The sequence below is a fragment of the Protopterus annectens genome, chromosome 16.part0 (assembly GCF_019279795.1).
Source record: "Protopterus annectens isolate FY-2018-M chromosome 16.part0, PAN1.0, whole genome shotgun sequence".
Classification (NCBI taxonomy): Eukaryota; Metazoa; Chordata; order Ceratodontiformes; family Protopteridae; genus Protopterus; species Protopterus annectens.
This window is the reverse complement of record NC_056750.1, coordinates 685338680-685363258: the sequence shown is the minus strand read 5'-3', so window position 1 is coordinate 685363258 and position 24579 is coordinate 685338680. Positions and strand designations below refer to the sequence as shown.

The 24579-nt window shown below is 40.2% G+C and overlaps 1 protein-coding gene across 4 annotated transcripts in view; it reads left to right on the top strand.

Annotated features, from left to right (window-relative positions):
• The window catches only part of LOC122790442 (discoidin domain-containing receptor 2-like), a 1000047-nt gene that overhangs the window by 833652 nt on the left and 141816 nt on the right, over window positions 1-24579 (top strand). For all 4 annotated transcript variants that reach the window (XM_044057975.1, XM_044057974.1, XM_044057973.1 and 1 more), the window contains one exon: window positions 11409-11653. In XM_044057975.1, coding sequence (XP_043913910.1) covers window positions 11409-11653 — 245 coding nt within the window. The remainder of the gene's footprint in view (window positions 1-11408; window positions 11654-24579) is intronic.

The following is a 24579-nucleotide window of genomic DNA, read 5'->3' as shown; positions in this document are numbered from 1 at the left end:
ACATGTGGATCAAGTACAATTACAAGCTCAATTCCTGCCAGGAAAGCAGACGAACTAAGTAGAAATCTCATGGATCCACATGAATGGAAACTGGAACCACGGATTTTCAACATGACATGAAAATGGGGGAGCCCAGACATGTATCTTTTTGCCTCACCCCACAACTATCAGTTGGGCAAATTTTGCACAGGAACTCATCACAAAAAAAGCCTGGAAAGTGGATGGTCTATCCTTCAGCTGGAAAAACCTATCAGTCTATGCCTTTCCCCCTCTGCCTCTGTTCTCCAAAGTTCTACTAAAAGTCAAACAGGATAAACCAAAAATGATTTTGATTGCTCCAGACTGGCTTCGCCAACACTGGTACCCACACCTGCGCAATGTGTCACATCTTCCACCATGACACCTGATTCAGGCACCTTACTTACTGTCTCAGCAGAACAACCAAATTCTGCACACGCAGCTCCAAACTTTGAATCTTGCAGTGTGGCTGATCACCTAAATTCACCCTTAGCATCCCTCAGCAAACTTGTGATGGATGTCATTTTGGAGGCGAGAAGGCCTAGTACTAGAAAATCTTATGCTGACAAATGGAAAAGATTCTGTGCCTGGAATGAGTCTCAAGGGATAATCACAGCAGTGCCCAACATTCCTCAGATTTTGCAATACTTAACAGAGATGCTTCACAAGGGCCTGTCCTTTTCTTCCATAAAAGTCCATGCTTCAGCCATTTCAGCTCATTACAACACAGAACTTCCCGTCTTCTCTCATCCTCTGCTAAAGCAGTATCTCAGAGGGGCCAAAAACTTAAGACCACCCAGGAGAGCTCCAACCCCTGCCTGGGACCTCAATTTTGTATTGGAAAAGCTCACTCTCCCTCCTTTTGAGCCAGCTGCTACTGCAGACTTAAAATTTCTCTCCGGGAACACAACTTTCCTTTTAACAGTCACTTCAGCCAGAAGGATTTCCGAATTACAGGCTTTTATGGCAGTGGAGCCTTTCATAATTTTTCATGCTCGCAGGGTAGCTCTCAGGACCAATCCATCCTTCATGCCTAAGGTGGTATCCAGTGTGGCTCTTAATCAGACCATTCATTTGCCAACTTTCTTTCCCAATCCACAGAACAAGGGGGAGCGGATTCTGCATTCATTGGATCTACACAGACAACTTAGATTTTACTTAAACAGGACAAAATCTCAAAGAAAATCTGAACTTCTGGTGGCATTTGCTGCAGGGGCAGAGGGAAAGGCTATTTCAAAGCAAACCATTTCTAAATGGATAAGCCATTGTGTTCGTTTCTGCTATGTGCACCATGGAAAAACTATCCCCCAGGGGATCATATCCCATTCCACCAGGGCTGCATCTACTTCTACAGCCTTTCTCAGATGTGTTCCTACCAGGGACATTCTAGAAGTTGCTACCTGAAGCTCAGTTCATATGTTCACCAAACATTACCACTTACCACTTTTCTCTAAATCCAGAGCTGGCTTTGCCACTGCTGTCCTGAAGGGCCTTATAGCTGGTCCTAATGCTGTATAATTCCCTCCACCCAACCATAGCTTTGGGAATCTACCCAAATGTAATGACTGCAACAGTGAAACACAAAGAACATAGTACAGTTGTGTACACTTGCCATAAATGTAGATGTTTGAGTGTATTCACTGTTGCAGTCCTGGTTACCCTCCCTCCAGCCCAATATTTTTCTCTGGCTATACCACTACTTTCTTTCACTATACTTAAAAGCCCTTTTGGTTTATTTGCTTTTGGGATTGGAGGTATATTTTTTGTGTTTTTAATTTTATTTGCTCCCCATTTGGGGTGCACCTGACATCTGGGGCAAGAAAAACTGATGAAATGGCGTCGACTGCATGTTTTATACCCCTGATGACCTGACATCATGGAAGAAGGGATAGCAACCAATGCAGGACCCAACACTTTGTTAATTAGGCTGACTGATTACCCAAATGTAATGACTGCAACAGTGAATACACTTGAACATCTACATTTATGGTAAGTGTAAACAACTGTACTTTTCTCACACAATACAAGTGCTTATTTATAGTGGGCATATAGTGTGTGTTTACTGCTTTTGGGACAAGTTATTTTTTAACTGGGTATCTTTTTATGCATTCATTTGGATGGCCTTGTAATATTTTTTTCTTAATGGTCCTATAGAATGTTAGGGTTGGAGTCTGATTAAGAGAGAGAGACAAGAGAATGATTTGACTGCAGAATGTTTTCAGTATTGAAGACTCCATGTTCTTAATACAAGCTCAAGGCCTAATAAGGCATTCAAAGAGGTTGTCACCAAAGAAAACAGGATCACAAACTCTCTGTAGCCCACCCACGTAACCTCTGTAGCTCACCCACGTAGCCAAATTGTGCTTGAATGAGTCAATCAACACACATTTCCATATAGTAAATGGGTATTATTCCACAATGTACAAGTTCTGGCATTACAAAATTATATCAAACAGAACTACCAGGCTTATTGTTCCAAGTAATTAAATGATAATTTTTATAAACGCTCATCATTACTGAGACACCTGTTTATCAAGTCATCCCTAGTCACTCTCTATTTAACAGTATATAATGAATGTCATTAACCCATCTTTATAGCTCAAGCCCTCATAAAAGCAGTCCTCCTGTTAAAATAGTGATGTAAATGAATAGCAGTATATATACAAACAGATGTGTAGTATTCCATTTTTGGTGTAGATGTCTTATATAGTGGAAGTAATGCCATCCTGTCCCTGCTTACGATAGCCCTACAATTTTACTCATCACAGAGTAACACTTAAACAATAACCCATGAGTGCTTATGGGTTTATGAGGATTTACCCACAGTTGGCACGGTTTGATCATAGGGACAAAGGCCGAGTGATTAAACAAAGCCAACCATGGATAAGTCCTCATATACGCACACCCACTCATGAGTCACTGCTATTGTACAGTAACATTATTTAGAAAGAAAGAAAGAAATTGTTTACCTTTCTTAATGTCTTTGTATAATGATGCCTTAGTGTTCCTCCATGTTTTCCCGTTCTTCAGTGTTTTCTAATGTACTGCGCGTACTTTTGGGACTTGTGCTCCCATACTTGCACAGTACATCAGTGCTGTTCAACAGAAGCAATGGAGAAAAAGAATCTCTGTTGCTTTTTTTCATATGAGAAAGAAATGTGGATATTCTTGAAAATCCAGACAGATCAGCGGTATGACAGTCTGCTGAGACAGACAGAAATACAAGAAAAATCAGGTGCGTTCCTGTTCCTTTAGTTTTGCAAGAACATATCTGATTTTTTTCTTTGTATTTGGGCTGCTCTCTGTAACATACATCAAAGGAAAAGTCTAGCTGCTCAGTGGTACTCAACAACCAGACTTTCTTCTGTTGGTATATGCCCAATTTACAGTGGGCACGCTGATTGGGCAGACCATTGCTTTTTGAATTACAATAACCCGTCATTTATTATTTTTAATAATCTCCAAAAAATTAGTTCATAGCTAAGAGTATTATCTATTTTTATTCCTAAAATGTAATGACCTTTACTAGTCTAATAATTATCCATAGCAAAAGGGTAATCTGGATTTACTGTGCCATAATGCATAAAACAAGTCATACTGATATTAAATTTCATATCCATCCATAGTCACTCACTTTTGTAGAGTTTCTAGATATGACTAAGTCAGGAACTGACCACCTATATCAGAAATAATGCAACCAATTTTTGCATCATCTGAATATTTACCCAACCATACCATTCTGTTACAAGGAAAGCTAGCTATAAAGATGTAAAAGAGAACAGGGTCCAGCATCAATCTCTGAAGCACCACCTGCTGTAATCCCTCTCTCCTCCGACAAAACACAACCAAGCTTAAGCCTACATTTTCTTTAATAGTCAGTTATTAATCCATCTAGTAACTAAATCATTTTAAACAATAATTTAACAAGGGGATAGTAACCTAAGACTGTGGCATCATCTCAGATGCCTTCAAGGTAGCCAAATAAATATCTTTAGGTGTTTTACTTTCATATAGTGATAGCAAATTCATACAACATGATCTAAGTATGAAACCAATGCTGTACAATATCCTATCAAATTATGTGCCAGTAATATATTTAGAAATTCCTTTCAAAATGCTTTCCCAAGATACACTTGAGACTAAAAGGTCTATAATTCCCTACCAAACTAGAATCACCACTCTTGGACATGGATACAACTTATGCCATCTTCCATGTACCGGGTACATAGCTTATTTCCAAAGCTTTCTGAAATAGTTAACATAAACAGGGAGCAGTATCCTTAGTTATGATAAAAAAAACATTAATTTTATCAGGACCTGCAGCAGAACTTGGTTTTATTATAATTAGATTATCTCCATTCAAAGAAAGAAAGGACAGGACAATCTAAATTCATAACGGGGGCATTATCATAAACCATTGGCTTTGTCACCCTTAAAATGGCTCACAATATTTCAAAATTGCTACCATGATGATGTTTACAAGTCTCCAATTTTTTTGTACAAAAATAGAGCCCTCCTCACATCGCCCTTTTGGCCTCACATTATGGTATGCATTAAAACCAGGTAAACTCACTGGTGGATTTCTGTCTGAGAACCACATTTCAGTTACCATGACAACTGTGACTGTGTGGTAACGTTCTCCCAAAACCCTGTCTACCATGCAGTGAATATTTTTATTCAAACTCCTAGCATTACATATTAAACATTGGATAGATGAAATCTCATCTTTCCCAGACATTTCTCTACTGGAAGCTGTTCCAAAAAAGGAAACCTCACAACCTCCTGCAATCTGTTCAACACTAAACTGTTTTCCAAATGACTTAGATGTACTTTATCAGACCCAATTTAGTTTTGACTCTCAGTTGTTTCTTCCCATAAGTCTAGACACTTAATGTACTTTTCTAAACTTTTCCACCAAATGTTATTAGCAAAACATCTGGTAACATTGAACAAAGTGTAAATATGTCTCCGAACAGGCACAACATCATGTAAAATAAAATCAACTCTCAGCCTTTTCTTTTCTCATACCAATAAACTCAACGTAACTGGAAAAAGATGTTCATTCATTTTCCTGTATCATTAACCTATGCTAAAACAACCACCTTAGCAGTTCTTTTCTGCACAAAACTTTTTTTCTTGTATGACACTATTTATTTTCCCTTTAAGCAATGAATCACCAATTACCAACAAGTTTTTGTTACGTTTGGGTTGATCTAGTAATCTACATTAGGCACAAAGTAACTTGTTTCTAATAGCCTACTAGATCCCCTAGTGCTGCCCTCCTTTTTTCTGTTCTCCTCATTTAAATGATCTAAACCTTTCACATCTTCACTATCACCATGAATCCCTTTTTCTTTGTTCCTCTACATATTACTACATAAAGTAAATGTGTTAGCATTTATAAGCTTTGAATCAGAAATCAAAACTGTCGATTTGCTTCATTTAGCAGTCTGGAGTTTACTGATGACTTAAAGCTTCACTGTTCACTCATCATACATGTTTTTGTATTGTATGTTTGTTTTCTGCTAGTCTGTGTGTTTACGTTTTGTTTGTATCCTCATTCTCTGTTTAGTTAATGCAGATTCCATTAAATGCATCAGAAAGTAAAAAATAAACAACCTCAAAACTGCTTATAATAGATTAAAGGGTATTGGGAGGATTTCCCCACTTCAGCCAAACCTTTTCTTTCAGATTCAAGTCGAATGGTATTTATTGATCATGATAAACTGAATAGCAGATCGAGATAAAGATACAAGGTGATAAGTAAAATAAAACTTGCTATACATGACTGTAGCAGCATTTCATGAAATCGAGGAACTTCAAAGAGGCTTTAGAAAAAAATAACCTCATTTTAGCTAGTGAAATCAATGGATGGCGGCAATGTTTGTCATGTGGCTGAAGTATAGAACAGTACTGGGGCTTATTTTTGTTATAGGAATATTTCTACTTTGAGTTTAACTTTAAGCTATAAGCCAAAGTGATTTTTATATTCTGTATGTTTCCGGAGTGAAGCAACACTAATTGAAATAAGTAGCTTTGCCTTCTTTCTGTTTCCCATCACAAGTCGAGAAGGTAATAACCTTACTGTTTGTAACACAGTATCCTACATGATGTACAGTCTGTCCAGTTCAATTCAAGCACTGCTTGCCACAGATAACTCCAGGATGGCATGACAGGAAATTTGCAAAGGTTGATCTGCTCCCATAATCCACCTTGTTTCCTGTGTCATCTGACACTGATCACACAGAATGGATCACCTTTGCTCAAGCACTCCACCAGTAAATCTGTTTTTTAGTCCACACTCTGTAGGAGATAAGTACACATTTTTCATCATTCTTTCACTAGATAGTTATTTTATTACTTTATTTACTTGTTAATTTCTTAACAAAAATTTCAGTCAGATTAATAACCATCTTTGTTTTCAGTTTAGACCATTTTTTTTCTTATGTTGGCCTTCTCTTCTGTTCTCTTATATTACTAGAATTGTTTTAGTATAGCTTTTCCTGTAGCCAAGTATGTTGTTGTAACTTGGGTTAGTGCTCAATGTGTACTCAATAAACCATCTTCATTTGTTCTCCATAATGTTGCTATCGTGATTGTTGTTCAAAGAGTTATGGGCAAGGTCACTTAGTTCAGGACGTGCTCCAGGTGTGGCTATAGGATCCTCCTGCCCTCAAGGCACACACGACTTCTGTGTCATATGCCTTGGGATAGATTATCTTAATATAAAATCTGACATTTATAAAAAAAAATGGTTTCTGCACTTTACAGGAGCAGAAGATGATGACTAAATTAATTTGGAAGGGTCGTTTCCCATCTGATGACAAAAAGGGAAAAGAAGAGGAAAAGAAAAGGTACAGACTAGAGGGAGGTAGGCACAGAGAAGATGACAGGCCTGCTTCGCCTAAAGTGCCTAGAAAAGACTCAACACCACTAGGATTTTTCCCCAGAAGCCGATTCAGGGATCTCCTGTTTGAGGGTCTGTCATTTGGCGTTTCCAGGTCTTGTTGCAAAGGAATATTCCTGTATTCAAGAATAGCTAAGTAAGTCTTATAGGTTCATAGGTATATACTAAGCTAATTACCACCAGTGCCTTTATAAATCTAACCATGCAACCCAACTCTTTTGTGTCCCTATGCATCATGGATGTTTAATAGGAGGGGGTATGTCAGTTAAGTTTCTAAAGATAATATGGGGGGATGCTATTTTGGGCATAGTTACTGTCTGCCTCTGTCAGAGACATGGGGACAGACCCAGGTTGGATTTCTGATTTTCCATCTATTGGTCAAGATTATGCTTAAATAGGGTTAGGAATAGACTCTGGCTTCATGTGGATGGGGAACTTGTTCCAGAACAATGGGAATCCTCTGCGAGAGAGAGAGAGCTGTCTAGCCAACAAGTCCTATTTATGCTACAAGCAAAATTTAAATCCTTGGATTTAGTTGTTCTGGTCCTTTTTCTTTTTTTTTTGCAGATGTGCAAAAGGTCCATCAGAGCTGGATCCAAGGATGCCTTGTGTGCCAGGCATGGATCTCCTTGTAGTAACTTGTAGGAGACAGAGTACAGGCAAAGGGTTTTAAGGTGATCTGTGTAGGGCAGTCTGTTTATGCCCTGGATTTTCCTAATGAGCCGCCTTTCTGGGAACTGCAACTGTTGCACATGTCTGGTCAGGTACATGCTGATGGGGTCATTATACTCAGTGGTACATCTTATAAGAGCTGAATAAAGTGCTAGTATGACTTCCTTGGATCTGGATGCCATGTCCTTATAAGTTGGGTGATAGAGTGATTCTTACTATCTTGGCCACATGTTAATTACTGTCTATATATGTTCCCAGATCTCTGACTACTGGATCAACTCTTAGGGGTGTCTTATTGATGGAGTATTTAGCCTGGGTGGCCGTTTAGTCTCGACAACAAATTTTTTCATTGTTTGTGAGAGACTGAATAACTCTTTCTTGACAATCGTTTGATTGTGGATTTCTAGAATTTAAGTTCTGAAATTCCCTTTCTTTCAGTAAACAACGTTCTTACTTTTAAATTGTGGCCTATTATCAGATGTAAGCATGTTTGAAATTTCATGATGCGAGAAGTATGATGATTGAACTTGGTGTAAGAATTTTGCTTCAGCAAAACCCGGGAACATTCACTTTAAAGAACCATAAGCCATGATTGTTCTTTTGGATTTCACGCCAGCAGTTATTGTTTTGTTCTTTGAAAGTAAGCCGTTGTAATTAAACATTTGCTTTATATTTTGTCAATGTTTTGTGTGAAAATTTAATGTTAAAATGTTTGTTCTGGCTTAAGATCTTGTATGATTTGACCACTACAGGAGAATATTAGAGTAATATGGGAACTCTGGATGATGCATTTGTTTTAAGTGTATTGTTCATATTGTTAGACTTCATTAAAATAAATTGATCTGTACTGTTTAGTTTCAGTTCTGTTTAATGCTTAAGTAAATGTTATAGATAGAAATCTGCACATACTTTATTGGTAGAATTTATTATTGTTAATTTATTTTATGAAATTGTAGTGCCAATGCAATATTTTGATACGAGGGGCAGCTTTGATTTCTGCATAGTACCTATTCATACCATAGTACCTATTCATGCGTAAAATGGCCTTGATTGTAGTTTTCAATCAGAGTTGCAGCAGAGTACCCCCCCTGACGCTTACTCACACACATACGCACACACACACACACACACACACACACACACACACACACACACACACACACACACACACAAATAGTGGCTTAAACAACTGTAATAGCTTTGACTACAGACATGGCTTTAGTTAAAGTATTGAGATTTTTTTCTTCCTTTGCTAGCAGATGCTTTTAAGCTAATAGACAGATTGACACCTCACCAAAGTCATGTATCTTTTCACCAAAGTCATGTATCTTTTCACCAAAGTCATGTATCTTTTCACCAAAGTCGTGTATCTTTTCACCAAAGTCATGTATCTTTTCGTAGCTTGGCTCTGCCCTCCCAGCACTCGTTTTTTTTTAATCCCACATAGATGGAAGGAGTATTTCCAGCAGCTTCTGAATGAATAAAACCCCACAGGAGCTGTACTGCCCCCAAAACAGCCTGCAATTATAGAAGAGGAGGAGCTCACCTTAGAAGTAAGACCAGCACTAAGGAAGATGAAGTCAGGGAAAGCAGCAGGCTCAGATGAGATGACAGCAGATGTGATAAAGATGCTGGGTGAGATAGAGGAGAAATGGGTCCTGCGGGTACTAATAGCAGTGTGGAGAGAAAGGCGTATCCCAGATGACTGGAGAATAAGCGTACTTGTGCCAGTAGGAACAAAGGGGACATCCACAACTGTGGGCAGTACAGAGGGATCAAACTCCTACCACACTACATGAAAGTTCTGGAGAGATTAATTGAAAAACGGATATGCAGAGTAGTAGAATGTAAGATGGGAGATGGACAGTTCGGATTCCGATCAGGATGCAGCATAATTGACCCGATATTTGCATTGAGACAGATATTTGAGAAGACGCTAGAAATGAGGAGAGAGTCCAACTGGGCATTCCTACACTTGGAGAAAGCATATGACAAGGTCCCAAGAAAGATAATCTGGGAAGTACTGCCGTGGTTTGAAATCCCAGAAACATTGGTAGAATTAGTGCAGGCTATGTACAAGGACCCAGTGACTCAAGTATGAACAGTGTTCGGCCTCACAGAAGGGTTCCCAGTGGGAGTGGGTGTACATCAGGGTTCAGCTCTGAGCCCACTGCTGTTCATACTGGTGATGGACTACATTAGGAAACAGGTTGGAGGGGAGAGATCAACAAAGCTGCTGTATGTAGATGATGTGACAGTACATGCACACTCTGAGCTAGAACTTCAGCAAAGGATAGGAGAATGGAATGCAAATCTGAAGGCACATGGGATGAAACTAAGCACAGATACGAAGGTGGTAATGGTAGCAAATTGGGGAGATCAGAAGAAGCTGAGAATAGAAATAGAAGGGAGGATAGTGGAGCAGGTAAACAGCTTCAAGTATCTGGGAGGGGTGGTTGAGGAGAAGGGTAGTCTGAATGAAGAGGTCAAAGCTAGAATCAGAGGGGCTGCAGCCAACTGGCATTAGATTATCAGTTGTAGTCTGTGACAGAAGAATGCCAAAGAAGCTGAAAAGCAAGGTGTACAAGACAGTGGTGCGGCCAGTACTACTGTATGGTACAGAAACATGGGCAGTAAAGGCAGAACAGTTGAAGAAGCTAGAGGTGATGGAAATTAATTGCCTGAGAAAACTGATAGGATGCACAATGTGGGGCAGACGAAGAAATGAGATAAAAGCAGAAGCCAAAGTAGCTCCAATTGCAGAAAAGATCAGAGAGAACAGATTATGATGGTTTGGGCACGTGTAGAAAAGCAGAAGACGATCTAGTGAGGAAGATTTGGGACAGACTGGAAGAAGGTAAGAGGAAGCAAGGATGTACAGCAAAGAGGTGGATGGATTGTGTGAAAGAAGATATGTGACAATTGGTCATGAGTACTGAAGAAGGCAGGAGTGTGGCAGTGAATCGAGAGAGTTGGCGACAGTTAACACGATACCCCGATCCCATGTAGAAAAAAATGGGAAAAAGGGGGCTGATGATTATACTGTGATTGTCAAACCCAATTAGAGAATATGGGAACTCTGATGGATGATGTATTTGTTGTTTTAAGTGCATTGTTCATATTGTTAGAAGTCATTAAAATAAATTGACCTGTACTGTTTAGTTTCAGTAAGTGTTATAGATAGAAATTTGCACATATACATGTGTTTATTTATTTTTTCTTTTTTTGCACCATTTTGAATTCTTTTCCTTCCTGAACATGCATACTGTTGTATCCTGCATGGGTCTACAGGTTTTTGACCATTACTTCACCAAGAGTGTGTCAATTGCAAAACGAGTTAGAATTGCATTTCACTCTGATTTTAAGATTTCTTTTTGTGACAGAGCTGTCCTCGACTTCCATTGCATGCTTTTGTAACGCCTCTTATTTTGGTTAGGTGAGAATTTGATTTCTTTATAGTCGGGCAAGAACATGAATCAGTGGAAGTGTCTTTGGTCTCAATTGCCTGTAGTGCTTACCTGTTCTTTCTGTTGAAATGGTGAATGGCTGAATTAAGTAGATGTGATATCTTCTAACCACTAATCAGCATGCAGAGGTTTGAGTTGGGCAAGTAACTATTACTATTATTACTGTTCTTACAGAGTCTTATGAAGGTAGTTACTGCTTGACAGACACTTGGTGTGTATAATTAATATGTATATATATATATATATATATATATATATATATATATATATATATATATATATATATATGTGTGTGTGTGTGTGTGTTGGAAATGTACCGCTCTAAACTGTTTTCTCTTTTGTAGCTTGCAGTGGTGACTATGCTGAACCAGACTTGACCAAGTGTACTCCACACCAGGGTTTTCAAAATAATGTTCCCCATTACGCAGAGACAGATATCGTGAACCTGCAAGGAGTGACTGGAAATAACACGTATGCTGTACCTGCCGTCACTGTCGACTCCCTCACAAAAAAGGACATAACTGTGGGAGAATTCCCACGGGATCAACTGCACTTTAAGGAGTTGCTGGGAGAAGGGCAGTTTGGAGAGGTAATGACCTTAGATGCTTAGACTGTTTGAAGAGAACATAACCAGTAACTGTGAAATGTTAATTTGGCTGTAGCTGTTAACTTCTTTTTGATTTTAGCTGCTCTGATGTATCCATGTGTTGTTGTACAAAGGTATGTGTGTCTGAGCATCAACTCTCTAATATGGACTCCGGAAAATCCATAGCTTTTTTTTTTTTTTTTGTACTATCGTGTCTCTGCCTTTATTTGGGTTACAAATGAATCTATCATACATAGAAATTTTGATGTCTGTTTTTTTTTAATGTACAACCCTTTTGTGCACATTTCTTTGCCACTGCTAAAAGATATGTACCATTGATGACTGTCCTAGCCTAGGTTGTAGTCTTGGGCAGTTTGAACATGATGCTTACATTTATAACTTTTCTCAAAATGTTAGTATCTCCACATTTCAAAAGCAGAATTTGAATTTTTTTTCCACTAAGTGAAAAACAGCTTGTTCTGTGCATTTGTGTTTCCATGTTACAAAACTGGAGAGAGATGACTTCCTTGAACACAAGATGGATAATGGTGGAAGGAATAGTTGCATCAGAACCAGTTTACATCCACTTGGTAATCTAATGCCAAATAAGGGGAGTGCATTTAATATAATAGCATTGTTAAAGATGGTTGCCTGAGTGGGTTCTGAAATTCTGAGGACTGTAATTGTGGTTCTCAGAGTGGAACTAGAAGAATGAGTATGCGGTGGTGGAGTTGTATGCACAGTTTGATTGTACTGTCTCGCGGTATTCCCCTCTACTCCAGGGTCCAGAAGTCTCTGCGATACAGTAAATAAATAATGTGGGAGCACAGCTCCCACCAACACATCTGGGACAAGGTGCAAAAATGTTTTAATGGTGTAATAGTGGGTTTCAAAGTAGTTACTTTTTTGATTGAATTATATTTTATTTTTTAGACATGGATTTCAGATGTGATCGATAGCCTCACTGTGTCTGCAGGTTTTGGTTCTACATATAGTGATCTGGTAACCTCTAGATTGGAAATGGTTCCACTGATTGATGCCAGCTATCTGTAGTATTCCACCTAGATGTTGATGCCTGTATTCCGTTTGTTGGCCCAGTGCAGGTCTTAAACCTTAAAAGACCATATAAGGAGCTGCAACTGACCTGTGCCAGTGGACTTGAGCTTTTTCTTTCAGCATCTGTTCTTATACTTTGATTCCATGTAGCTAGTAACTAGTGCAAAGCTCCTGCATCATACCTGAAAATTAATTTGTCTTATTTGCTGTTACTCCTTTTAATAAATACCAGATAACATTTTGTGTGATCTGTTAAATGTGAAACTTAAGGTAAAATTTATGGGCAGATTTACTATTAAGTACACAAGGCACTGCATTACCCCGTAGAATTAACTGTCAAGGTAAGTGATGCCAAGTTTTGTTTTATTTAATTTTTTTCACCTCAGATATTTTGCTGACCACAGACTTCATTGCCCACTAAAACCACAAAATGACCGTATCATATTCAACCAGTGGTTGTATTTTGTACTTAACATTGAATGGTGGAGATCAGGCTGTGCACATTCCAGGAGTAAGTTTGTCTGAGTTCCTGTCTTGTTGTTAGAGGCAGTGTGGCTGACTAGAGCTGATGCCAAAAACCATCAAGCTATAAAGCATATTTTTTGTAGCTTTCATAGGTTGGTACTAGGCTATCGGCCCTAGGGCCTGTACAAGCCTAGCCAAACAATTCCCCAGATATTTCTTCCCACAATGTTTACTTCCCTGGACCCATGTCTAGCAGGGTGACTGACGTGATCCCCAGGGTGAATTTCCTATCTCCCATCCAGTCATCAAGATTCCTTCTGAAGAACGCCAAGGAGGCGCTCTGCTTGACATGTATGGGCAGTCTATTCCAGAGTATGGGGAGTCTCTGGATCAGGAACCTATCCACCATGTTTTGTTCATTGTGATGACAAGGTTTAGATCCCTGGAGCATGTGGCTTTGAGGGATTGGGATTTCTTTAAGTGGAGCATGTCCAATAGCTCAGGGTTTGACATGGCCTTGTATGTTAAGCAGAGATCGCCTCTGAGTAGACGATATGCTATAGAGTATAGCTGGAGTTTTTTTAGACTGTCAGCTTAGGGCATCTGCTTTAGGCCTGTGATTCTTTTAGTGAGGTATTTCTGTGGCCTTTCCAGCTGTTGCAGATGTCTTGTAAGGTACATAGCAAACTGGGCGTTGTACTATATAATGGGTCTAATGAGGGATGAGTACAGTGAGACAGTGACTTCCTTTTTTCTGGATGAGAAGCCGTTAGTGATGAGGTGTGCCACATAGAAAGATTTCCTGACTGTTGTGGCGATGTGGTTATCGAAGGTAAGATCACTGTCCACCTGTGTCCCTAAATCACTCATCACACTTTCGGTGTTTAGTGTACTGCCACCTGTGTGGTAATTCATGGGTACATGGTTTTCCCCAAAGGGAATAACTATACATTTTTTGGTATTAAGCTTGAGTCCATGGCTGTGGCACCAAGCATCTGTTTCTGTAAGGCCCTTTTGTAGAATATCCACATAATTTGGGGATTCAGTAATGGCTCCCAGTTTGCAGTCATCTGCGAACTTTGTTAGCCAGAGTCCCTTAATGTTGGCCTGTACTTCAGAGAAGTAGATGCCAAACAAGAGTGGTCTCAGGACTGAACCCTGAGGTAATCCACTTGTCTGGAGCTGGATTTGGAGTTGACTTCTTTTACAGTCTGGCTTCTGTCAGTAAGCCAGTTGGCAACCCATTGAGTGACGTAGGGATTTATGCCCAGTTTAGTAAGTTTATCTATGATTCCAGAGTGGGGGATGGTGTCGAAGGCCTTGGCGAGGTCCACATAGGCTGTGTGGACCACCTTACCCTTGTCCACAGCTCTAGAGACTGATTCGAAGAAGTCAGTCAGGTTCAGGAGACAAGATCGGCCGTTCATGAACCCAAACTGGGTGGGGTCCAATGTTTGAAGGTTGCCAATGTCTTTGTTTATAAGTTCCATGATAATGCATTCCATGCCCTTGCAGATCAGGCTCGTCAGACTGATGGGATGGTAGTTTCTGGGATCCAAGGAGGATCCCCCCTTGTGAAGTGGGATAACTGTAGCTGTGCACCACTCAGTGGGCATGAAGCCTGAGGTGAGGCTGTCATTAAACATGACAATTAGGTGAGGTGCCAGTTCATTTTGTAGTTCATGTAGTACACAGCCCAGGATCTCATCTAGTCTCATGGATGCTGTATTCATAGCTTTGGAGAGTGCGGTTTCTACCTGTGTGGCCATGATTACCAGACTTTGGCAATCTTTTGTATTGAGATGGGCCCTTTAGGGGGTGAGAGGGGGGTGAAGTTGGCACTAAATCGATCTGCCAGGATATTGGCAATATCCTTGGAATAAGTATATTTAATGCCATTCTGTTGTAGCTCAGAGCAGATGTGAGCATTGCCATTTAGATCCTTGACATAACTATAGAATGTCTTGTGGTTATCATATTCAACCAGTGGTTGTATTTTGTACTTAACATTGAATGGTGGAGATCAGGCTGTGCATTCCAGGAGTAACTGCACATTCCAGGAGTAAGCTGCACATTCCCCATGATTGTGTGGGGACATTGTTCCTAGAGCTGTGACTATAGTGCAAGTAATGGCTCACGTGCCTAAAAGAGCTGAATGGAGAGGATGGGAGTCAGCAGCTGAGACCAGTTTGTCCATTCTGGGGTGGGGGAGGCAGATGCGGCTTCCCACATGAATGAAACCTAGCAGGAGCTTGCTAAGGCAGTGCTGTCATGGTGCATTCTCACTGATAGCCAAGGGAACTTTGCATGCAAAGCCACAGTTCCCCTTGGGAGACAGCAATGGCAGAGCTCAGAGGAGCTGCCAAAAGGTGTGTGTGTGTGTGTGTGTGTGTGTGTGTGTGTGTGTGTGTGTGTGTGTGTGTGTGTGGTCCCAATGGGAACATGGTAGTGCCCCCCACCCCAAGACAACAAGCTGGCCTTTTTCCACCACCTGACTGTTGCTAGGCAACTGAGGATCATTTGGAACTCCTGTGCAGGAGCAAATCAGGTTGTAGGAAGGGATCTGGCCTGACATGGGAATGCCTAAACCCCCTCCCCAGAAAGAAGGGGCTGTTTGTTGAGTGCTGGTAATGGAACCATTAAGTGAGATCCTAGGTGGGACAAAACATAATTTCTTGCCTCTGTTTGTTTGTTTTTTAACCATGTGGGTAGGCTGATCTAAGGAATCTTTACTTTAATTTTAGGGATTTGCACTTGACAAAAGTAATCATTTCCAGTTCACTGGAACAGAAATGTGCACCAAAGAAAAAGATGTCCTTTCCATCCCACAGAAGAACCATCGTTTGCAGTACCATTTGCCAGTGCTAGTTTGCTAAACATCCTCAGGTTGGAAAACTATTTTTGTAGTTTGGGACCATAACGGGTTACATCACTATGTGCAGGAGCCATCTCCTGAAGGAAATATGTCTGGTGCCTCCACAGAGCCCTCTTATCATAAAAAGAGGGCTGCTGGACAAAAATAACACCTTATGTTTTACTAGAATTTATACGTACAAATAGTATTATTGTATAACCGTTTTGATGTTGACTCTTGTCTTTGGGGTCAGCTTATGGCTGAAAGAGTTCCATATGAAGTCATCTTATCTATCCATTTTCTAAATAACTTGATCATTCAGTGCTGGTCTAAACCATGGCAACATATTGGAGCCACCCTTACTCAGTATTCTGTTATCTCTCCCTTGGTATTAGACACAGCCAGCATCCTTCAAATTATTGTATAACAGATTTGATGTTTATTTGCAGTTATCTTGGAGTCAGGTTGTGACTGAAAGAGTTCCACCTGAAGTCATTCCACCTGTCCATTTATTAAATAAATGAATCATTCAATATTGGCTAAATCATGGTAATATGTTAGGAGTGCCAACTTTATATCATTCTGCTTTGTCTACCCTCAGGTAGTAGATATATCCAGCACCCTTCAAACTGGCATAAACCTCTCCACAATAATGCATAATGATTACTGTTTAAAATGCAGGACGGTCCAAAGAACATATAAACATGATCAAGGCCAGCAGAAAAGAATGCATGTGCTAGTCTGAAATTCAAATGAGGATGGAAATGCATCTGTTTTCTTTTGATTTAACAGATAATTTGAAATCGGGTCACCTAATTTATGGTCATTGCTATTAAAATTTTAAATGTAGTGTATTGATTTTTGGTCTGCATCCTGCTGCACACTTTCTTGAAACAGCATTAACAGACACTGAAGGCCACAAGACCATCCCCAAGTTTGCAGTAAATAGCTGAACCAATCATCAGATGATGGGAATAACTGTATATCTCTGTAATGGTTATCACTGGTTCATCAGTATGCATTCCAGTGATGGAAAAATTTAATTTGAAACCATCAAAGTATAAATAAATGTTTTTGCAAGAGGGCAAGCCCACTGGCACTTCCATATGGAGGGGATGCACATGATTTTAAAATGTAGAAATCTAGCACAAGTGTTTTGCTGTATAAATGTAAATATAAAGAGTAGATTCCACATGCTAACTGCCTCATGGTTTTAGACTTGTAGTCATCTGTATAAGGCCCTTATTTTCACCAAGCTTTTTTTTGTTTGAAAGCTGTTGACCTAGGTAGAGTTCATCCTTTTCTATACATAAATTAAGTCTGTGATAAAGTTTGATGTACTAATTGTTTTTTTATAATTGCATTTATAGGACTACACACTGCACATCTGGAAATACTTTTCAGTATTTGAAATATGGCATCTCATTGCCTGTAATACAGATTCATTGGTGTTTATGGTGTTTGTGCAGTGCACTGGCAAAACCATTCAGTCATGCAAGCAGAGAGTAACTTTACATCTAAGTGACATCATCAGATGTAAACCTGTGAGAAGTGCATTATATAAGCATACACTGGCATATGAAGCTTCACAGGTCACTGTTGTTGTCTTGGGCAAGGTAGTCCGCTTTGGGTAGAATAAAAGGAGAGCATGAACACAGCATGAGCTCTTTTCGCATCTGGACTATATTAATTTCTTTAAGAGAGCTTTTCCCCATGTATTAGTTAATTCATCTTATTGTCTGCAACTGCTTCGAGTGATCAGTAATAGTTTTATAGCATGAAGCAGGTTTAAACATGTATTTGTTTTATATATGTAGTTATTATTTAACAGTATGTGGCTAACGTAGTGGTCAGTGTATGGTTATAGGCATATGATATTGGATGCATTATGGCACTTGAAGAAATAAGTGGATCAACATATTTTCGTGTAAGGGTTGAGGTTTGTCAAGTTGTCATTGCTTTAATTGGCCACTAGATGGTAATATGTATACTATATATAGTATTTAGTGGTTCGGGCAAAAAAAAAAAAAAAAAAACAGAATTAAATCTAACGAGACATAGATGGTTAACCAGAGTTGTGTAATTAGCCACTTAGGTGTTAAATGTAATCATGCTTGATTTTGTAATCGTTTTGATATGTTCATGAAAGTGAGAATGCCTAAGTTCCTCACCAAAAGGATTTCATCACCCAGAAATGCCCTTGGGCGAAAGTGATGGTCAGGAGATGATACATATATTTTGTTATATTAAAAATAGAGTTGGGCTTATCTTGATATGAAAATTTAATATAAATTTAATAATTACAATAATGTTATCCACAAGCACAGTCTTATTGTTTAATGAAGTTGTTTAATGTATGACGGTTACTTTCAAAAAATGTCACTTGACACATTTGTTATAAAAATTGCATAGACCAGCAAGAGTTTAATTACAGTGAAGATGACAGGTAAGGGTAAACTGATGGTTTGTTGTTTTGATACTTACATAAAGAATGGTAGGCTCATGTGGTTGCTGTGCTGAGTTTCTGTGTGCATGCGTGTTTGTGCGCGCACGCGCGCATATATATATATATATATATATATATATATATATATATATATATATATATATATATATATACATACACATGCACACACACAGAGCAAGACATGTTATATTTTGTAGATGGTCCAGGCAGCAAACACACCAAAGTTCTTTGGTAACTAAAGATGTTTTTATTAAATGTGAAGTTAGGCAGTCTTCACCAAGAACAGGAACCAAAATGGTAGCAAAAAGTGGAAAAATAAAACATTTAATTCAGTGGAATGGTTACTGTCATGGAAACAGTACTTCAGATTTCAGAGCCATTCTTCTAGAAGCAGCCAAAAAGGGCACCATTAAAACGGAGCCGATACTTCCAGCTGCACCTTTACAAGCAGTATTACTCAGGTAACAGTTTTTTCTGAAACAGCACCTTAGTGAAATGTAAAGTACTTTAATGCTTTCCAAACAGAATGAAAGGTGGAGGCACACAATCAAAAAGTCTTTGTGAAGAGTGCCTTGTTATGTAAATAAACCCAAAGTCTCTGGGAAACAAACTTCTCTTAAATGATACCTCTTTGGCTAAGTAATCTAAAGCAATTTGTATCCCATCTACTAGGATTTCCTCAGGCAGTACCACAACTCCGAATCAGGACTCTAATCTTGGCACTGTCCATTCCAACCAAAGTGCTACTTTCATTTACAAAAATCATCCTGCCTTCTCTGGACTTGGAAACAAATTTTATTTTTATTTTATTTCTTATTTTTATTTTACATTTGTTTACTGGGTAATGTCCGACTGGGCTGGAAGCCCATTTTTAGCAGAGACCCGGGGGTAAAAGCTCCACAAATACAATACAATTAGACAACACACACTACGCAATACAGACAATACAATTTAAACAAGTTATACACTACAGGATTTACAGTATTAGGATTTGAGTAAAACCATTGAATAAAACATAAAAGTGAAACTAGCTAAAAATATTGCACATAAGGAACCATATGGAAAATTAAAATGACAGATTCTTAATGAAATGAAACTGACAGCGTGCAACTCGATAGAATTAGGAGACAATTTTAGTGAGTGGAAAGTTAGAGATACAAAAATTGTAATAAGGATGAAAATGAAATCCACGTAGACTTGTGCCTTACAGTAAATTTACTCTTGTTAAAAGGTGGTGTCTTCCATCTGTTTCACACATTACCTGAAAGTCCAGGTAAGTCACTGAAAGGAGCTGCCTCTAATCCCCGTTTGTGTGTTTACCAGTTCTAATTTAGTAAATGATCCTGGTTTTCCCTCCCAGTTCCATTCATTCAACATGTTTTGGTGGGCCACCAGTGTTTACCAGATGATCCACCATTTCAGGCACTGAAGTCAGTCATTGCCACATTTTCCAGTAGTCTACACTGATGCAGCTTAACTGCTGCTTCCACTTTGGACAGAAATATGTTTTGACAGAGAGAGCTTTAACTTTGCAGGAAATCACATCGATGTTCTTCGTGTTTCACTGTTGCAGTCATTACATTTGGGTTATCTGCTTGCAGGTAGCCCTCAGTCAGCCTGATTAACAAAGTGTTGGATCCTGCGTCGGTTGCTGTCTCTTCTTCCGTAACACCACCAGGTCATCAGGGGTATAAAACATGCAGCCGACGTCATTACACCAGTCTTTCTTGCCATGCGGTGCCTGAAGCAGAAGCAGTTCGCAAGTGCTGGTCATCCGACTCGTGAAATTTTCATTTTCGAGTTTCAGAACCGAAGTCTTCAACTAAAAGCTAAGTACCCCATTGGGGAAATTTTTTCTTGCTCTAAACCGATGTCAGTAAAAGTAAATAATTGCATTTCTTGTGGAAAGCAAATACCTCATAAAGATTTTAATTCATACTGTTTTCCTTGCCTAGGCCCTGACTACGACGTACCTTGCTGTTGGTTTTGTGCCTTATTTAAACCACGAACTATCCGTTGTTGATATATTTGTGCTTCTAAATTTTTTGGTGCTCCGTTCAATTATCCTGATATGTCTTTGGTAAGCCATCCGACTACCGACACTCCGAAGAAACGCAAAGATAAAGACAGAGACAGGCCGCCCAGTTCGCCGGTACTCAGTGAGGTGCTTTCGCAGCCCCTGATACTCGCTACTTCAGATTCACAGGTCTCTACTGAGACCCATTCGGAGTCTGGTATGCCGCGAGATGCTTCAGCTGTGGAACCTGCGGATGTCTCTACCTTGGATAGGTCTGGAGCCACTGTGCAGGCTCCGGCTTCTGAGAGTGTATTCAGGCCTACTGACTTGCATATTAAACCGGCGCCATCTTCTTCTTCAAGGCCTAAAACTTGAACCATGCCTAGAAAACTGACGCCCAGACTGCATGGTCAGGCCTCTATGCCTAAAGAACAAATGATAAGAATGACTGAAGACCTTATTACTTTAATCAAGGGAAGCCAACCTTCCCCCTCTAAGAGACCTAGGACTGAGTTTGCTTATGATACTTCTGACCAGGATTCTGAAATTTCTGTTTCATCTGATGACCAGGATTTACCCTTGTCTACCTATGAGGATTCTGATGCTGAGGACTCTATTTCCTCTGCTTCCCCCCCAGAGGAATTCTCTTTTGGTGAAACCTTGCATACTCTCAGGGAGCATTTTCGTTGGGAAAGTCAGGCTTAGGGATTTCTTACTCCTGCCCCAGTGCAGGCCTTTAGCTGTACCTCATGTACTGGACATTGTTGATGATGCCTTTTCGTAATCTAGCATGGCCCTTGACTCTCTACCTCCTGCTTCCAGAAAAACTGATAGATATTACAGGGTTCCTGACTCTCACAAGTTCCTTTTCAAAAATCCTACTGCGGATCCTGAAACCATTTCACAAGAACCCAAGGACATTAAAGCTACTACTGCCAAAAATCCTACCCCCTCTGATAGAGTCTCCAGGGCGTTGGATAGATGGGGTAAGAAGGTATACACTTATGCAACTTTGGCCATTAGGGCCTTGAATTGCCAGTTTCATATGTTAAAGTATCAGCTGCATATTGCTGGATTGCTTAAACAGAAAATTATTTTGACTCACGATTGTGCTGAAAGTAAGGATTTACAGGATTTTATGCATTCTGCTGAACAAGTTGGTAAACATACATTGCAATGTGGTTTTGATTCACTAGAGGCATCTTGCAGGGCTGTGGTTATTGGGTCTGTACTTAGAAGGCATGCTTGGCTTAAGGAGCAATCCTTGCCAGATCATGTTAATGCAAAATTACTGGATGCTCCCTTAAATCAGGGCCACCTGTTTGGCAGCAAGGCAGAAGTTGTTCTTAAAAAGATGGAGGAAAAAGCTAAATCTATGCAAACTGTTAAAGATTTTTTACAAGTACAACCTCCAAGACTTAGTAGGCATTGGCCTTCTAAGAACTGGTCCTTTCCTGTCTCTTCCAGACCTTCTCAGTCCAAACCCAGGTCCAGCAGAGCACCCAGGCTTCAGTCCCAGGGGATGCACAGGACTAAACAGTGGGGGCCTCCACTTCCAAATTTGAAAGTAATAAAACTCCCCCCTATGGTAAACTGTCTCAATGACTTCTTTTTAAAACTTCCAAGCACTTGTCAACTGACTGCCCCTTTGCGGGGAAAGATTGCACTTCATGCAAAAAACTGGGGACTCATTACCCAGGACAAATGTTTTTTTAATATAGTGTCCCAAGGATACAGATTTCACTTCCACGTGTTACCAACTCCAAGAGGTTGGCCGGATCTACCTTCAAAGCAGTGGGAAGAGGCCCAAAAGCAAGTACACTCTCTCTTAAGCATAGGGGCTATTCAATTGGTACCAGAAGAATAAAAGGGACAAGGTTTCTACTCAAGATTTTTCCTGGTACCCAGAAAAGACAATTCATGGCGTCCTGTCCTGGACCTGCCTACTCTAAACACCTTTTTGGTGATTCCAAAATTCAAGATGCTGACTCTTCACTAGTTGCTTCCTCGTTGCTTCCTATGCTAAGCAAAGATGCCTGGCTGGCAACACTAAATTTAAAGGAAGCATACCTGCACATCCCAATCAGGGAATCTCGCAGAAGATGCCTACGCTTCAAAGCAGACTGTACGCACTATCAGTTCTCTGCACTGCCCTTTGGCTTATCTACTGTGCCCAGGGTATTCACAAAGTGCCTAGCTCCAGTCATTGCATTTTGCAGGCAAAGAACTATTTAAATATACCAATACCTGGATGATTGTCTAATTCAGGCAGAAAACCAGGACATAATTTTGAATCATCTGGCCTTTGTACAGAGGGTGCTAACTTGACTGGGGCACACCATCAATGAAAAGAAATCACACCTGGTACCCTGTCAACAAATTATATTCCTGGGAGCAAGCTTGACTACAACTTCCTAGATGGCTTTCCTCACGCCAGAGAAACAAATTCACTTGGCAACCTACTTCAAACAAGTGGTCACAAAATCCCTGCTATCTGTAAGGCAAATACTACAAGCCTTGGGGTTCATGGCCTCTTGCATTCTTCTAATTCCATATGCAAGACTGCATATGAGGAAACTACAATGGTATCTAAAAAGCCTATGGTGTCAACATTCTCAGGATCTAGAAGCAATGAATTCTGATCATTCCTTGTCTATGCCTAGAGTTCCTTTGGTGGGCAGAGACCTGCCACCAAAACAAGAGACTACCATACAAACTACCATTTGCCGCCCAAACCCTAACAACAGATGCTTCAGACTATGCATGGGGGGCGCACCTGGCAGGGAAATGCATTCAGGGCAAATGGAACCCAATTCAAATGCACCTTCACATCAATCATAAAGAAATGTTATCTGTACAGAATGCACTGACAGCCTTCAAGGATCACATTCTTCCAGGACAATTTATGGTAAAGACTGATAACACCACTGTTATGTGGTACATAAACAAGCAGGGGGGTACACATTATTACCCCCTCTGCAGACTAGCCATGGCATTGTGGAACACAGCCTTGAGCTACCAAGTACATCTACAAGCTCAGTTTCTGCCAGGAAAACTAAATACACTGGCAGATGGACTAAGCAGAACCCTCATGGACCCACACGAGTGGAAACTGGAACCAAGGATTTTCAACATGTTGACAAGCAAATGGGGGAGCTCAGATATAGACCTGTTTGCCTCCCCCCAGAACTATCAATTGGAAACATTTTGTGCAAGGACTCCCCACAGACAAGCTTGGAAAGTGGATGCTCTGTCCTTCAGTTGGAAAAACCTATCAGTTTATGCCTTTCCTCCTCTGTCTCTGCTCTCCAACGTACTACTAAAGATCAAACAAGACAAACCAAGCCAACACCTGTACCCCCTCCTGCTCAGTGTGTCACTGTTGGACCCATGGCACCTGCCTCAGACTCCTACCCTGCTATCTCAGCAGGAGAACCAGATTCTGCACCCTCAGCTTCAAAAACTGAACCTAGCAGCCTGGCTAATTACCTAAGCTCTCCTTTACCATCCCTCAGTAGACCAGTGATGCATGTCATTTTAGAGGCAAGGAGGCCTAGTACTAGAAAATCTTATGCTGAAAAATAGAAAAGATTATTTGCCTGGAACCAATCTCAAGGGATGAGCACAGCAGTGCCCAATTTACCACAGATTTTACAATACTTAACTGAGATGCTTCACAAGGGCCTGTCTTTTTCCGCAATAAAAATTCATGCCTCAGCCATTTCAGCTCATTATAACACAGAACCTCCCCTCTTCTCTCTTCCACTGCTCAAGCAGTTCCTCAGAGGGGCCAAAAATCTAAGACCACCCAGGAGAGCTCCAACTCCAGCCTGGGACCTTAACTTTGTATTGGAGAAACTTGCCCTTCCTCCTTTTGAGCCAGCTGCTACTGCAGATTTAAAATTTCCTTTCTTGGAAAACAGCTTCCCTTTTAGCCATCACTTCAGCAAGAAGGGTATCTGAATTACAAGCCCTCAATGCAGTGGAACCTTTCAGCATCTTTAATGCGGACAGGGTGTCCCTCAGGACCAATCCCTCTTTCATGCCAAAGGTGGTATCCAGTGTGGCCT